The 16612-nt window shown below is 44.8% G+C and overlaps 1 protein-coding gene across 2 annotated transcripts in view; it reads right to left on the bottom strand.

Moving 5' to 3' along the window:
* TMEM38B (transmembrane protein 38B) overlaps positions 1-4817 on the bottom strand; it is a 31065-nt gene extending 26248 nt beyond the window's left edge. For both annotated transcript variants that reach the window (XR_015701084.1, XM_087742492.1), the window contains exon 1: positions 4633-4817. Coding sequence is in view for 1 of the 2 variants with exons in the window: in XM_087742492.1 (XP_087598618.1) it covers positions 4633-4738 (106 nt within the window). In the remaining variant the exon portion in view is untranslated. The remainder of the gene's footprint in view (positions 1-4632) is intronic.
* Positions 4818-16612: the final 11795 nt, after the last annotated feature.

Below are 16612 nucleotides of genomic sequence, written 5' to 3'. Positions count from 1 at the left end.
TACTTCAGCATGAAAGGCCTGAATTCCTTTCTTGCAGCAACAAGAGAATATCCTACCCCCACATTCGGCAGTACTCTCTCTGTTGAGTAACTCCACTAAATGCTGCTGTGACACTGTAGTACAAAGTGACCTTATAGAGAAGAAACATCCCAAACTTTGCATGACAATGAGAAAACCCAGCTAACAGAGGCAGCCAGTGTAAATGACAAATCACAAGGGAACATGTGCTGGAACTGGGGAGTACTGCTAATAGATCAGCTGTTGTGTTATGCAGAAGCTTTAACTCCTGCACAGATGTAATACAGGATGTAGTCTCCACAGTAATCTGGTCTTGGAGTGAGACGGGTAACCAGATCATGACAGGAGGTTCCACATCCAAGAACTGTCAACCTCCAGACCAGGTTTAAAAAAAAAAATAATTACACTTCAGACATTCATTGTCAGGTGGGTGTGCACCAACATCTCCTTCATTAGCGTGAAGCTTCTCACCTTGCATTAGCAGAGCAGTAATCATCTTAACATCTTACTGGTGGCCTTCATCAGAATATCTAACTACTCCCTCCGCACAAAATGCGGCATGACTGAGAGCTAGCTAACTGAAACTCAGCTGCTTCTTCACTTCACCAGGTGTTCGGTCAAATTACTAACATAACAAAAGGAAACCATTCGAAGTGCTGTGTCTTTGAATTTAACACATTATATTTTATTTTTCCACACACATGGACATTGACTGGAACTAATGAAACAAACTAGTAACAACTAGTTTTAAGCAAAAAATGGAAGATTCTCATGTATCAGGTTTGAAAAGGTTGAAACTGATTTCTGTTGTACATTTGACATCATTTCTAGTTCAACTTGCCTTCTCTCCTACATACTTTGTGAAAATATTTTCATGATTTTTCACTTCCTATAATAAAGGCCAGATTAAAAAAAAAATTAAAAAATTAAATGAAATGTTGGAGTTGTTTTAGAATTAGTTAGCTATCCATCCTCTTTTCGAATCCATTCCCCTGCCTTTCAGCAATCACCACTTCTCTACTCTTCCTTTCCCCCATCACTAGCAGCAAGTGGTTTCCAGTTTTGAGAACACATATTGGAATTACTATTATTATTTCCAGATTGCCATCTACTAGCAGGCTCCACAACAAAGCATGTAAATTTCTTCATTAAGCTATTACATGTAAAAGGACAAGAGACTGGAAACTTTACTGGACTTTCAAGATTTTTCTCTTGGTCAACATTAGAATTTTCTTGGCTCAAACACCAGTATTTAACAATTCATACCTGCTTTCTAACAAGGAATATATGGAACATAGAAGGCAATGAGGCAAAAAATGCTGATACTAATTTAAAACTCATCTTAGCTTTGCTACCGAAATTATGACTGGGATGTAACCTTTCAGAAAACAAACTCAATTTTAAGTGGGTCACATATTTTTAAACAAGCAGTCGTTTATATTTGTCCTCTGATGCATCCTGTAAAACTAATGAGGCATCATACAAACATGTAAAATATGATCTGCCAAAAGGTGATTAGTCCTGCAAATGGTATACTTTAGAAAGTAACGGTTTCAAAACACAATGACTATTGTTGAATACAGTTTTAAACGTTGTTTCTGGACAATAGTAATAAAAAAAAACCTTGCCAGCAAACGACTTCTGTCAGCAGGATAAGATCTGCTTTAACCTTTCCAATATGTCCCAAATAGGCAATCAGGAATATGTACCATATACACATCTAAAGAGCAAACCAGAAGGACTTGTAGAAGTTTTCCTAGTACCCCTATATATAAAAACATCAAGTAAGCTATAGGGTGAGATTTAATTTAGCAAAACTATGCAAAAAAAAAAATTACTTCTCTTCAAATCACCAGAATCACGTCATAGAAAACTTGCAAGAACAAAACCAGCACATTCCTTCCAAATATGACACATCCTTAACCCTCAACACCTTTTGCTGTCCCTCCATCCCAAAAAAAGAAAGTTGCCAGTTCTACAACTGACTGGATTTACAAATGAGAGCAACTCCTAAGCGATCCCAAACACACTAACCAAGAACTCTTAGTTTAAAACATGTGGAAAGCAACATGTTGGTTGTCACTGCTGTAGTTCGCCAGCTTGCTCACCAGTGAGCAAGAAAATCTCGCTATAAGGACAGGAAAAGTCCCAACTAGTGTGCGCGCATCCATGATACAAATACCCACAATGAATATGATTTTAAGCAGTGTGGGAGGCTGGTATTTTAATGAGACAGTAATCTGGGATAAAAACAAATGTGGCACTGATTTGACCACGTACTTCTTATATCACCAGCCACTTCAGGTTACCCAGTTATTCCCCTGCGAAATATAGCTAGTGTTTTAAGTTTCCAAAAAGAATATATATTAATGGCTAGAGAACTTTAATCAATGATAATATATCCATCCTGAGTATTTCATAATAACTGCTATTTCAGTTATGATTTAATGTTCAGTTCAAACTGCTTGCAAGGGAGCAACAGACCAGCATGCAGTCACCTGAATTACAGTTATTAATTCAAAGCATTAGAGGATACTCAAGAGCTCTGAACTTTCCAGCTATTAAGCCGAGAAGAAAAAACATTATCAGCACAGATCTGACCAGACTTCTGACAGCACTTCTACTGTCCAGAAGTGCTGTCTCACTAAAGCTATGCTGATGCTAGCAAAGCAGAGAGACTCCTCTCATCCTGATCTTTAAGTGTGTCTGTTCCAGAGGAAACTTTAAACGTAGTGCATGATAATGTCAACTACCTGTAGACAGAAAGTCCCTTTTTGAATGGAACAGTTATATTACACAATGCCACAAGTCAGCACCCGGAAACAATTTTAGCAGTAGTAACAAAATTTGGTGAAGACACGAGCATACATAAGCATTTTATATCAGTATTCACAGTCTGCTAAGTGCACTTACTCAGCAGGAAGTAAAAATTCACCTTGACACATGTAGGAAGGGACCAAAGAACAAGCTCTCACTAAACAAACAGTGCAGAGCCTTAAAAATCTGAAGCAAGCAGCAGCTCCCAAATCTGCACCATAATCCTGAAAGCCAGCTTATTTTCCTACACAGTTATCAGCTAGGATGCACGGTTACTGTAACTGTCCAAAGCCACACCACAAGCAGTTATTCTAAATATTAAAACAAGGCTAGTCTTTACATTTGTGACAACTAAAAACTAGGCTTGGGGTTAAAAACCACAGCACAAAAGATTTTCTAGAAAAGAGCATGTAGAGATTGAAGTGTCATTACATGCTCTCATAAAAAATGCAGAATCCTGTTACAGCGAGTGAAAAGCTTTCCTAATTTAATTTTACGATCTATGGGTACAACATAAAAAGTCACTAGCACACAACCTGTCCATTAGATTCCCAAGCTATGTTTCCTAGAAGACAGAATTGCCTTAACAGCTTTCTGCATATCCAGGGCACATGAAGGATATAAACCCATGAGTTGTGCAGCTCTCCTCTCACCTCTCAGATGTAATACCTGACAGCAAGTCACTGGCCTGTGACCTGCATTCCTTCTCTGCACGCATAAACCTAACTTCGGGGGGGGGTCAGCCTTTTTATTCTTGGTACTTTTAAAATCTTAAACTGCAAAAAGGTTTTCAGCAAAACTCCTGGCTGATTTCACCAGTGCCTCTAGTTCTGAGGAAGCAAGAAAAGTTCGGCTGGGTGCTTCCTATGTGGTTTCTGCAGTCAATTCGACATTATTTACTGACAGACGGACTAATGAAGACTGCAGACAATCTTATTTGCACACTTACGGACTAACGCAGAACATCTGGATTTTGATGCAAGCAGAGCACCCGGCAGGGCAGAGCGGGGCGAGGCACACCGCTGCCGGGCCCCGCCCCCAGCCGCTGCCGGCCCCGCCCCCAGCCGCTGCCGGCCCCGCCCCCCGCCCCAGCCGCTACCGGCCCAGCCCACCCCCCCAGCCGCGGGTCTCGGCGACGCTGCTTCGGCCCAAGAGCCGGAACTTCTGCTCGCGGGGCTCTGGCTTCAGAAGCCGCGAGGAGCGCTGACAAACCTCTCGCTACACCGAAGGACACACAGGCCACCTGAGATTTACTGGGAGTACACACAGGAACTGAGGTTTAGCCACTCGCCGTCATTAAAAACAAATAAAATCCAAAAGCAGTGAACAAAAAGCCCCGACACTAGCATTCTGCAGGCTGGACGGGACTGCAGGCAATAGCCCCCGGAGGCGCTCTGCTCTCACACCGCACCCGGGGCAAGACACCTGCAGCTCCCGCAGAGACCCAGCGGCAGAGCCCGGGCAAACGCGGGTCGCCCCGGGCACGGCACGGCGCCCCCGCCCACTCCCGCACCCGCGGGCCGCCCCGCTCCCACCGCCCCGGCGCCCCTCAGGCACCCCCCGCCATCTTGCGCGGCGGCCACCCCTGCCCAGTCCGCGCTGGGGCGGCCGGGGGCAGGTGGCCCCCTGGCCCCCGCCTCTGGCCTGGCCCGGCCCGGCCGGGCGACATGCTGGGGGACACACGGGGGAACACGGCGGGAGGCACGGGGGAGGGACGGCGAAACACGGGGGGACGACACGGGAACACGGGGCGGGGGGGGGAGGCCTCGTCCCGCCCCGCCAACGGCCGCCGCTCACCCCGCTGCTCCTTCAGCGCCATGACGGAGGCCACGTAGTGCGCCAGGTCGAAGAAGGGGAACATGGGCAGGCGCGAGAAGAGCAGCGGCACCTGCCACAGCTCCATGGCCGGGCGGCGGCGGGGCGGAGGACCGGGGAACGACTGCCCAGCGCGGCGGCGGCGAGCGCCCCAGAGGCAGCTTGGCCCCTGCCGGCCGCCGTCAGCGGCGGGGCGGGGCGGTCGGCTCCGTTTAAGGCAGCCGGCGGCCGGTAGCGGCGGCGGTGGGCTCCCTCCCTTCAGGTTGTGCCGGGGACGTGCAGCTGCTCTTCCTGGCGGCTGCAGCTCGCAGGGCTTGGCGCGCTTCTCCTTGCGCGCTGCCTGGCTCCCTTGGTCCGGCGGAGGCTGGCCAGGCCCGCCCCAGGTCCTGAGGGGTGCTCCTGCTCGAGGGCGCTTCTGGGCAGCGCCTGCAAGGGCCTGGGGGAGCTTGTGGAAGCACGGTCGTTAGCTCTTCGTCCAGGCCGCCGCGGGCGGCAGCCGCGCCGTTCCCGCTGGGGAGGAGCAGGCCGTGCTTGCCGGCCCGCGGGAGGGTCGGCGCCCCCCTCGGCGGGCCTCGCTCGGCACCGGCTGCTGCGAGGTGTTCCCCGGCGGCATTTCCCCGCGCCTTCGTCTTGTGCTTCTTCCCCGGCTGTTTTATGCACAGGTCGCTACACTTACCAGGTGTAAGTGTGATACCTCACCTTTATCCCTTTTTTCTTTTTTTTTTCCTCCCCCCCCCCCCCCCCCCCGACTATTTCTTGAGTTCATCAAGAGTATTTAGGATGACTAGCATGGATGCTCCAACATGTGGTCTTTCCCAGGTTGATGTCATCTGTTTGTCACCTTCCTAATAATTACTGAGGATATAAATGTATACCAGATCCTGGGCAGACCTCAGCAGAAACCCTTTAATACCTCTTTGCATCCATTTTCATAGTGAAGGCCATTGTTAACTGTTTTGTCTTTTAAAAGTAAATCTCTAACCAGTTTTGTATCAATCCTACAGTGTTTTCAACAAAACTAGTTTGCTCATGAGCTTCCAAAGTGAAACATTATCAAAAATTTACCAACTCCAAGATACATGACATCTGCGTTGTCTTTGTCCACCAGACGGGCTAACTTGTGATGGAAGGAAATTACGTTGATGTGACACTGTTCTTGACGGTCCCATGTTAGGGGTTGTTGGTGTCCTCGTGTTTTCAGCACATTAACTGAATTTTTTCCTGGGGATGGAAGTTTATATATTCATAGAATAAATTCTCCTTCATGGCTCTTCCTTTCTGTTTGTCCAGTGACTCATTTTCTCCCTAACACATGCACCATAGGCTTGTACCAGGTTTCTGTTTTCTGGACATTTCCATGCTGCATTTCATCTACGTGAAGAGCTCAAGATTTAGCCAACGTGATCTCTTACTAGTCTTATTATTAACATTTCTAATTCTTATTTTCCATTGTGCTGATGTGCAGACATGGAAACTACAGTTAGTTTTCTAGAGCAGAATGTTGCTTTGCCACAGTTGATAGAGGGTAAGATGTAATAAATTAGTAAGCTGTGTTCTCTGGCAGAAATCTGTTCAGCATCATTTTGTCTCCCACTGAACAGCGGTATGTGTCTATGCACCTGCAGCAACAGAGCAGTTGCTGACAGTTTTATACGATGTAGCGATCCTCTAACCACAGGCTGTAGAAATGGAAGGCTGTTTCTGCTCCTTGCAGTACTGTGTTATTCCCACTGAGTGTCATCAGGTTCATTGCTAAAAAGTGAAAACTGTTCAGACTATCTTGCGTGTGATCGTAGAAGGAGAGGGAGAGACATAAAAATGGCAGTGACCACAAGGAATCATGACATCAGTAACCCATTACTCCCTAGATCTCACAGAAGCTGTGGATAATGTGAACTAGAGCTGTCATACCTGATTCATTTGTTGTGTCCATTTCATATGCCAGTTATGCTAATTTACTGTTTGAAAAGAAGGTCTGTGTACTTAGCATGGAAGCATGGCTTGTGAAGTTGCTGCTAAATGTGGGATATGTTTATTTAGTGTTTTATTTTGTAATATCTGGGATCCTATAGATATTGACCTGGAATTCAAAAATGGTGCCTTAGGAAAAAAAAAAGGAGCACTTCTTTAGTCATCAGTATGCCTCAAAGCTCATACATCTGTACTCTACTTCGCAAAATTAGGAAAATAGAATATTCCAATTTTATGGATTATTAGATTAAATTTCTTTACCTTTCTTAGAAGATCTCTCAAACTAAAGTCTATGCATCTGAATCATGTCAGGTGAAAACGGTAATCTTTGCCACATAGGAAAATGGACATTCTCACTGCTCTCATCCTGCCATGTTTGTGATTTGTAGTCATCTGCCACACTGCTATCTTCTTCCAATCCAGTTCCTGCTGTGCTCTGTAGTTTTCTGCCTCATTCCTATTTCCCCATTTTCCAACAGTCTCTTATCCCCTTCAAGCTGCTTACTCTGTCTGATCTTCTAGTACATTTTCTTCTCTTTTCTCTCTCTCTGGCACCATGTGTTCATCAGCCTTGCCTATTTCTTTCAGTGTCACTCCTCACAATTATTCACATTCCCAGTTTCCCTGATTTTCTTGCTTTCTCCATGCCATCCTCAGCATTTAGTCATGGCTTAGTACACCTCTCGGTCTCATGTTTCTCTCTGAGAATCTGCCTGCTCATCCCGTCTTTGTCATCTTACATGTGCATGCTTTTAATGAACATGCATATACTTGGGCCTCACCTTTACCTCTGCATACCTTCCACTACTGTTACCCTCCTTCTTTTCCACAATCTTCCCCCAGGTCACCTTCTCCTGTCTCCTTTCAGTTTTTCCTATGAACTTGTTTGCTAAAGTGCTTTGAAAAAATTACCTGATAAATTAACTGAGAAAACAAATCATAGGAAGTTCACATGGCCATTTATCTTCTAACACAACATTACTTTGGTTTATTTTCCTTATGTGCTGGTTGCTGCCAATCTAGATTGCAAAGTGGAGAAACAGAAGTGTTTCTTAAGCTGAGCAGTAGCCTCAGATCCCTCCTCCATCACACCAGATTAAATGCTCACAAATATTTAAGAATCCATTTAAAATTTCTCTTCTACAACCTTCAGTCATCCTCGTGTTGATTTCTAGGTGAAGCCTGGGACTGAGGACTGGAGCAGCTTGTAGCCAATGCTGCTGGCTCTATCCAGGAGCTCCCTAGCATATACCCTTAGGTTATGTCCACATGATTAAGCAGAGCATGTGCTTCAGACTCTTGAGTTACATACTCCATATATTTTGCATATCTTTATTGCAGCAGTACTCAGTCATGACTTCGTGTAGAGCTGAATTCAAGTGCTAGAAGTATCCTGTACAAAAGTTATGATCTTGGCTGCAGGGATGTAGCCCTTCTAGAAATGGTCACTAGACTCTTGAGTGCTCAGTTCTTTCCATCTCTGCTTAAGTTTCAGTGTTGGGTTAAGCCTCTTCTTAGCACATCTTGTTCCTTAATAGTATACTTTTTGAACAGAGCTGATTTTTAGAGAGGGCTTGAACTCTTACCTTCTTTATGTCCCTACTGCATCATTAGATGTATCACTAGATGCTTAGTTCACAGGACTGAAACAGGTTCCAGCACTCTGTTGATCCAATCAAGGTTCAGAGATGTCTTTCCTTACAGTTGTGATGCACCTTCGGCAGACATGTAGTCTGAGGCAATGGCACGCAGGAGTGCCACAGTCTCACTCTCCTGTAATGTTCTCTGGTTGAACTTTTAACCATCGCACTGACTTGTGGTTCAGCTTCAACAAGTACTGAGCAGCCTTTCTGTCCCCTCATTACATACATGATTCCTGAGAGTGTGTGCTCCATACACCTTCTGTAACTTTCATCTCTACACGGCTGTCAGTGTAGTTAATTGACCAGTCCCACTTTATCCACATGAGAGTCTCTTCTGGGTCTGAGAGTTGTGGGCCTACTTCAACCAACTTCTCAGATTTTTTTCTGGAAAAATCCATGTCATTGATAAACACTGCTAGCTAGTTTCAAGGTTACTGCCAACAATGGTTGACAATACATTCCTTGTATATTCTTGTTACTATAACTGTTATTGTGTAAGTATTATAAGTCACAGTATTAGGAGTTTCAAATGAGGCCAAAGCCCATTGCATTGAACTCCCTATACACACACACACATATATACAGCAAAAGAAACATCCTGGCTTATAGAGATAACTCATTATCTCTATAAGCAAAAAGTTAGGAAAAGCAGTGGTCTGGGCAAGGTCATCCCTCAGGTCAGGAGAAAGACAAGGCGACAGAGCAAGACCTTGTCCTCTAGATTATGCTACTTACTCTGTTTATCTCCTTTGTCAAATCCTAGCCAGTCTGATCTCACCCAAGACCTGCTGTAGAAGGGAAGAAAAGGATACAGTAAGACCTCATACAATACAAATCACCATGCCTCAAACTACTCCTGTGCAGTAAGTCCTGCTGCATGCACTGAGTTTTCTCTGTTAGATGCATCAGTAGGGCAAAAGCCCAGGTCTTTAAAGTTCATTAGATATCAGTGGATTTTAGGTGTTCCAATACCTTCAAGAATCTGGCCTTGAGGGAACATAGGATCTGGGATTACTGATTGTCTCAGATTTCAAGCTGTTTGTTTAATCAGGTGCATTCATGTGTTATATAACACAGTTCATAAAAATGCTGCTTGTTTGGCTCACATCTGATAAGCTTTCCTGCTTCCCAGGGAAAAGAAGAAAAGCAAGGGACATTTCCATGCGTATTATGAACATAGAGGCTCCAATCAACATGTGGTAATTGCAAAAAGCATACTCTTTATATTTGAATTTAACCTGTTAATCTTACGTTTCTGATATTTTTTCTGCTCCTTTGCTTAGTCACTCCACTCACAGTGTTATTTAGAGCTAGTTTTGTTAAATACTGATAAATACATTGCAATGCACTACACATTCAGCAAATGACATCTGGGATATAGAAGAGCAATGCTGGCAAGATACTGTGTATTTTCTACCCTATCAAATAAACTACGTGTAATCCCCTCTCCGAAACATAATGCAAATGCAGCTGAACCTGAGACTGGACCTGAGATGACAGCTTTAAGACAGTCATTTTTCCTGCTCCATTTGCTGTCATGAAATGGTGTCCTGAAATATTCTGCTTAGGGCTGCAGGACTGAACAAATAGTCTGCTCTGCATGAGAAAGGGGAGCCGCCCTACGTAAGGTGGAGTGCAGAGCAAATATCTTCCTTCCATCTCCCCTTTTCCCTCTCAACAGCAAATGATTTATCTTCACCAGAGGCAGGAATTGTCTTTCAGAAACTAACCTTCTGAATTTCTTCCTGAAAGGAGCACAGAACAAAAAATGGGCATTAAGGAAACAGTTAATATTCCCCCGTATGCCTTTGACCAATAAACAATGTTCACCAAAGTTTTAGGTAAAGCAAGTTGAGGCCCATCTCTTTTCAGAAGTATTGTAATGCCCCCTTCTCTCTCTTGTCATCTCTGCAGGCATGTACGTATAGACAGTGCTTTTCTTATGTGTGGAAACAAGGTGCCTCCCTCCAACGACTTCCAGTTTGAAAGACAAAATATACTTCTGGTTTGTGACAAATATATTCAGCAGAGGCAGTGGTAGAGTTGTGCTCACTCACAACACCCTTGGAACGAGCTCAGACCAACACTCAAGTCTTGATCCTGCACCAATACCAGTATCCTGAGGAACAATCAGGGTCCTGCAAGCAGGTCAAGGGAGGTGATCCATCCCCTCTCTTCAGCACTGGTGAGGCCACATCTGGAGTACTGCGTCCAGTTCTGGGCTTCCCTGTACAAGAGAGACATGGACTTACGGGAGCAAGTCCAGTGGAGGGCCACAAGGATGATTACGGGAATGGAACATCTTTCGTAGTGGGAGAGGCTGAGAGAGATGGGACTGTTCAGCCTGGAGAAGAGATGGTTGAAGGGAAGCTTCTCAATGTGTACCAATATGTGTTGGGAGGGAATGACGTATAGGGAGCCAGACTCTTCTCAACAGTGCCCACTAGCCGCACAAGAGGTAATGGACACAAATTAAAAAACATGCAAATCCATCTGAACACAAGAAAAAAACTTTTTTAATATGAGGGTGGTCAAACGTGGGAATGGGTTTCCCAGAGAGGTTGTGGACTCTCCATCTGTGGAGATATTCAAAATTTGACTGGGCACAGTCCTGGGCAGCCAGCTCTAGGTGACGTAGCTTGAACAGGGGGGTTGGACCAGATGATCCCAGGAGATCCCTGCCAATGCAAATAATTCTGTGATTGCCAAAACTCTACCATGGGGTTGCTTTAATCTTGAAAGCAATTTTTTTCCATACCTTTTATATGTTTCCTCTGAGGACTGTTTCCTGACCAATTCCAGCTGTAGCAAAGGTAATGTTGGTAAAACCAGGCTGGGGACACTGTCAGCTCCTGGGGGAGGGGGGGGTGGGGGGTGTCCATATTTAGAGATGTGAGTGCGTGTCTGCAAAGTCACTGCCCCATTATTCAATAAATTTCAAGTGCAACGTCAGTCTAGTTGGACAGATGAGGTTGTATGTGCTCAGAAGCCATCTAGTGCCATAGCTAGCATCCAACAAACAATTTGTGGACCATACTTCACCTACTAGGTGCTGGGAAGGATTAGTTAAGGAGAAAGAAAAGCAACATTCAACAGGAAACAGACTTCTCCTTGTGCCCCTTCATTGTATATTCTTCGTGCTCCCTTTCCTGCTCAGTAGCGCAGGCCAGTTTGGGACACTCTAAATTGTCAAGAGCAGCAAGGGGTTACCCGGAGTGTGCTTTGTTTGGCAATACAGACGGCTTTTTTTCTTAACTGACTTGAACCCATTGTCTGTGTCCCCCCCTCCCATACCCTCTCTCCTGTCCTCACCACCCTCATCCCCAGCCCAGCTCACCCTCCAAAGATCCCATTACAGTCTTTGGGTTCATGAAGTACAAATTAGCATAATCAGATTAGCTGCATGGGGTTGTTCAGCATGGAGCTGAAAAGGAAGAAAAAGAAAAAGTGGTTCACAAAGAGAAGCCCCGAGGAGGGCAGAATGGGGTGGTATTGCTGTTGTGCTGTGGTGCTGAAAACTTGCACCTGCATGGCAAGCAGATCCTCTTCTCACTAAGGACTCTTAGATGGTATTAAAGCATAGGAATTAATTGGGGGGAGGGTCAGGAGGCAGAGAAAGGATGACAGGAGAGCTGGGATGGAGCTGGAAAAGAGAGGAAAGGAGAGGAGAGATTCTATTAATTGAATTATCTGGACTGGGAATGTATGGTTTGCTAACAGTGGAAAACATTGCTTGATTCCTATTCATCATGGAGAGGAGATCATCTTGGTAATCTGTCCTATCAAGATAAGAGTTTTAGAGTCTCTGCAGGAGACTGATAAGAAACATGGTAGGAAAAAAGCAAAATGGCTAGGGGCAGGGGGGTGGGTTGTTCTGTTTTTTCCTGGACATTTTCTGTGGTCTGCTTGCCCCACTAAGAGTAGTAAACAATCTGCTTGATTGCCTTAGTGCCTGCCCTAATTTTCTGCTTTCTGCCCTTGCTGGAAGAAGAACCCTCCCAGAGGACTCAAGACTCAAATCCATAGCCACAGGTTTTAAAAGCAGCTAGGGGCTTTATATGCTTATGTATTCAGGAACACAAGATGAAATGAGTTGAAGATGCCTGTTTTTAAAAAAATCTTCAGATACCTTCCAAGGCTGCTTCCACACTGGCAGGTCTTCCAGCTGAATTCCCTGACCAGTCACCTTCATCTTTCTGAGGTATCTTAAAAGCATGTGTGGACAGCGATTACAAGAAAAGCACCCCAAAAAGCAGTCATGACAACTTAAAATCTTTAAGTTGAGCCCTCAAAAATCAAGAGTCTTACTGACAGCCTTAGCCCTAGTCTTCTTCAGTACTTCACAGAGTCAGGATAAAAGCAAACATAAATGTCAGCATAAGTCAAGCTTTGAGGCAGTATTCATGACAAGCCCCTGGCTAACTTGAACCTGCAGTTTTCAAAAAGAAATACTGTCCTTGGTTTGATTTACCTTAGCAGCACACGGCAGAGAACTGCTGGAAGTATTTAATTGATGAAGTTGTGATTAAAAGCAAAGAAACTTTTTTTTTTTTGCTATTATTTAGCAGCATTTTCATTTCTTTGACTTTAGAAATAAGCAATTAACTTACAACTCTATTGTCATTGTTTGTCCGTATTGGTGAGCAGCCTATACTCTTGGGAAATGTTTGAAATTAATAGGACCCACTATATCAGGGCTTTCAGAATTACCTAACTGGCAGTTTGACTAACTTGTTAGATGTAACAGAAACAAGGTGCGGGTGTTCTGTTTTCTGTAGGTGTTATATAGAGAAGTAATACAGAAGAAGTCTACCCCTCTACAACAAGAGTAGTGTCCATCCAGGTATGTCAGACATGGAAGAGCCATCCTACATGCTTTCTCCCACTTTCACTGACAATTTGTCTTGTTTTCATTCCTGTCATTTTTCTTCTTCGTTAGTCTGAAAGAGGAATAATTTTGATTTTAAAGGCAACATTGGTGGTTTTCCCTTTGCATGTGACCTTAAGTGAACTTCACCATGGACTTCAAGGAGATGATAAAGGTAAGACAGATAGATAGATAGAAAGACAGACAGACATATATATATATATATGTATATATATATTTGTTTTCTAATCTGCTCAGCTATTCAGTTCAAAATTGACAGGTAACATTATGCTGCTGAAGTACCTACCATGAATTTCTCCCTTTGCTTCCAAATCTGAGAGCTGGGGAACACCCATTTGCATTCCAGATGTCTATGCAAAAATGTGGCCTTTGAGACTGGGCTGTCCTGTGCCAAACACAGTGGCTGGGTATGTTCACCAGACAGCAGCTGGCCGCTCTTCTGTACCTGAAAATTCAGGGAAAACGTCTCCAGCATAGCTCAGGAGGAAGAGCCAGAGTGGGCAGCTCCCTTCAGCACTGGGTTATTTCAGTTCCCATTCAGGTGGTGGGAACATTTCCCACCCAAGCAGGCTGCGCCAGCACTGAGCACTTTTGGCAAGTCCAGCCTACTGGGCTCACTCGCTCTGTCGGGAACTCTCAACTGGCAACTGACGTTTTGCCATTCTGTCCCATAGAGATCACTGCAGAGCCTCTTAGCGGGGCCAGGTACTTCCTTCTGAAACACCTTTTAACCTACAGGCAGTAAAACACTTCAGGTCACAGTCAGCTGGCCTGAGCATCTGTGTTTAGCTTGGTCTAATAGCCTCCACTCAAGGAGTGTTTAGGCATTGTAGTTTGCTCTTGAGAGTCTTCAGGTCTTTCCAGTAAGTGTAAAGCTTTTTGAAGTTTGAATTTAACACTGTGTAGTCTCAAGTTAGGGGAATCTATAGGTTATGTTTTGGTTGGTTGTACATCTACATATCAGAGCACAGTAATTCTGCTGTGATTTGAAGGGACATTTAATATTGGCTGCTCTTAGCCTTTCTCAGTTCCAGGACTGAGCACTGCTGTTTACCAGGGTTTGCCAAATACAGTCACCAAGAGAAAATCAATGCTAAACGTTGTCTACGCCCAGGGTTGGAGGCAGAACGCCTCCCTGCAGACTTGCTGACTATGGGCCATTACCCTTTAGCTTTCCATTAAGGTTTTATGCTACCTAAGAAAAAGTCTGTCTTTCAAGGTGCAGAGTAGGGAATTTCAAAGAAAGTGAGGGATCTTCCCCAGGTCTGAGATATTCAGTGTTGTTCACTGTGCCCTTGGCCAGCTGTAATGGGACAGAAAGGTGGGTGCATGGGAAACGTCTCCTGCCCTGTGCTTGTGAATACCTCTCCGCATCGCTTGAAGATGGAGACTTTGGAGTTGGAGACTTTGGAGTTGGAGACTTTGTCTGAGGCCCATGCAGTCCATGCTGATCCACAGGAGTCTCACGACTTCTTTCTGCCCTTCATCCTGAGCTAATTCTGTGCTATTTTGTGGCATTGATGCTCAGCAGGGGAGATGTACCCACAGAAAGGTTTGTTGTTCATTGCCTCTCTTTTTGGCTCTCAGTGCCTGCGGGGTCCCTCTTCCAGAAGACACTCCCAAAAGAGGCTTATTGCAGGGTCCTCGGTTGTGCACTGTTGGGTTTGCAATCCGTTGGCAGCAAAACAAACTGTGGAGGGATGGGATGTGCATTCGTTTGCGCACATGGGAAGGGGGTGGGTGGAGAATACGATGGGATGAGATTAACTCTTTTTCATAGAGAGAAGAGCTGGTCCAACTCAGAGTGCAATGAAAATACTACCTGTGGCTTACAGACAGAACAATAATGAATAAATTCAACCAGATACATGTATTGGCCAGATAGAGGGCAATCTCTACCTTCTGTAACCCAAATACTTGTTTGAGCTGCTTCCTCCACCCACCTTCTCCCCTCTGATTCTCTCACCACCTGCTGTATTAAAAATACAATTACACCCCTGAAAAGTGATGGATTTAGAGTCTGTCACTTTGACAATGACCTTTAGATTTAAGACTGGCTTCCAAGTGACCCCTGCCCCACAGGTCAGTAGTTAAGTCGCCCATTCTCTCCACCTCCTTTCATCACCCAGCCTTCAAAGAACAAAAGTCAGATCTGCCTTGCTCACACTACTTTAGCCATGGTCACTGCATATCATTCCCTAACAGCGAAGAAATTTGTAGCAGCCAGTTAGATACTGGAAGATAGATTACTAAATGGTTCGTGAATCGTATGCCTCTGAAACATGTCAGTCCTGCAGCTTCCAGTTCTTGCTCAGAGCAAGATGTTAGGATGGATCTTAGTGTCCTAAAACAACTGTTTTGCCATTTAATTTCGCTGGCTCAGCAATCCTGTGAGTCTCCGTCTGCTATGCTCCTTTTACCCTCCTCCTCCCTGATTTAGACTCAGTACAACTAACAAGGCTGGTGAGTACATGCCTCACCACAAAGTATTCCTCAGCATGCGCAACACTCCAGAAAAAACAAAGCACCATGCAGATCTAGGATTTCGCTGTGCGATGCCCAGTGCTAGGCACAGTATGTTCACATCAGCAAGGATTTTCGTCCACTGACTCTCAGGCCAAAACCCTGCTTGCAGACTTGCCCTTCCTCTAACCACAGGCTGGCCTTCACTAGGATTCATGCACAAGACTACAGCATCCTTGCAAGACACAGTTGCAACATATTTCTTTCCTTCCCCAACCCAAATGTCCAACTTCAAATACACTCCATAGCCACAAAGGAGATACTGAGAAAGTGGGCATGGTGAACAGCAATCTGCACAGCAGGCTTGTTCCTGGTGATATGTGGGTCACTTTTAAGGACAGTATACATTGCACCTCTCCTGGCACCAGTTCTCTTAGGTTCTGTGACAGCTGAAGAGTGGCACTTGTCTCCTAGCACCCAGCCTCTGAAGAAAGTAATAATAATAATTCTTCCACTGATCCTATTGGAAATTCCAAGTAAAGGAACGTCTCAGTGGGATTTCTGCATCACAAAGGCATGGGAGGACACCTCACACCCTCTGTGCAGGTTAGGAGTACCATGGGTTGGGGGGAGCCATGAGTCTTTTAACTTTGCATCATGCCATTTTGTATCAGGAGGTACCAAAGATGCTTCTAGAAGATACCACCTTAGCTGGTCTTCCTTGCAATTTTGACAGCCATATCCTCACCAAAAAAAATTATAAAAGGAAAAAGAAGTGCTATTCACACAACTCTATTTATCACTGCTAGTTACAGCTCAGAGACTCAGTAGGGGCCTTAAGACTAGGGACATTTTTGTCATTTGTACTAACATCTTTCCACTGCTGCAACATATGTGAGATATTTTCCGCCAGCTCTGAATGACTCCATGCCACAGGTCCATTATCTCATAGCACAGCACCATGTTAACATGGCTATACCGTGCCCACTTCCAGAGG

The sequence above is a fragment of the Nipponia nippon genome, unplaced genomic scaffold, assembly GCF_047370975.1.
Source record: "Nipponia nippon isolate SJK-2023a ecotype South Korea unplaced genomic scaffold, ASM4737097v1 scaffold_8, whole genome shotgun sequence".
NCBI lineage: Eukaryota > Metazoa > Chordata > Aves > Pelecaniformes > Threskiornithidae > Nipponia > Nipponia nippon.
This window is presented reverse-complemented; position numbering and strand designations above follow the sequence as displayed.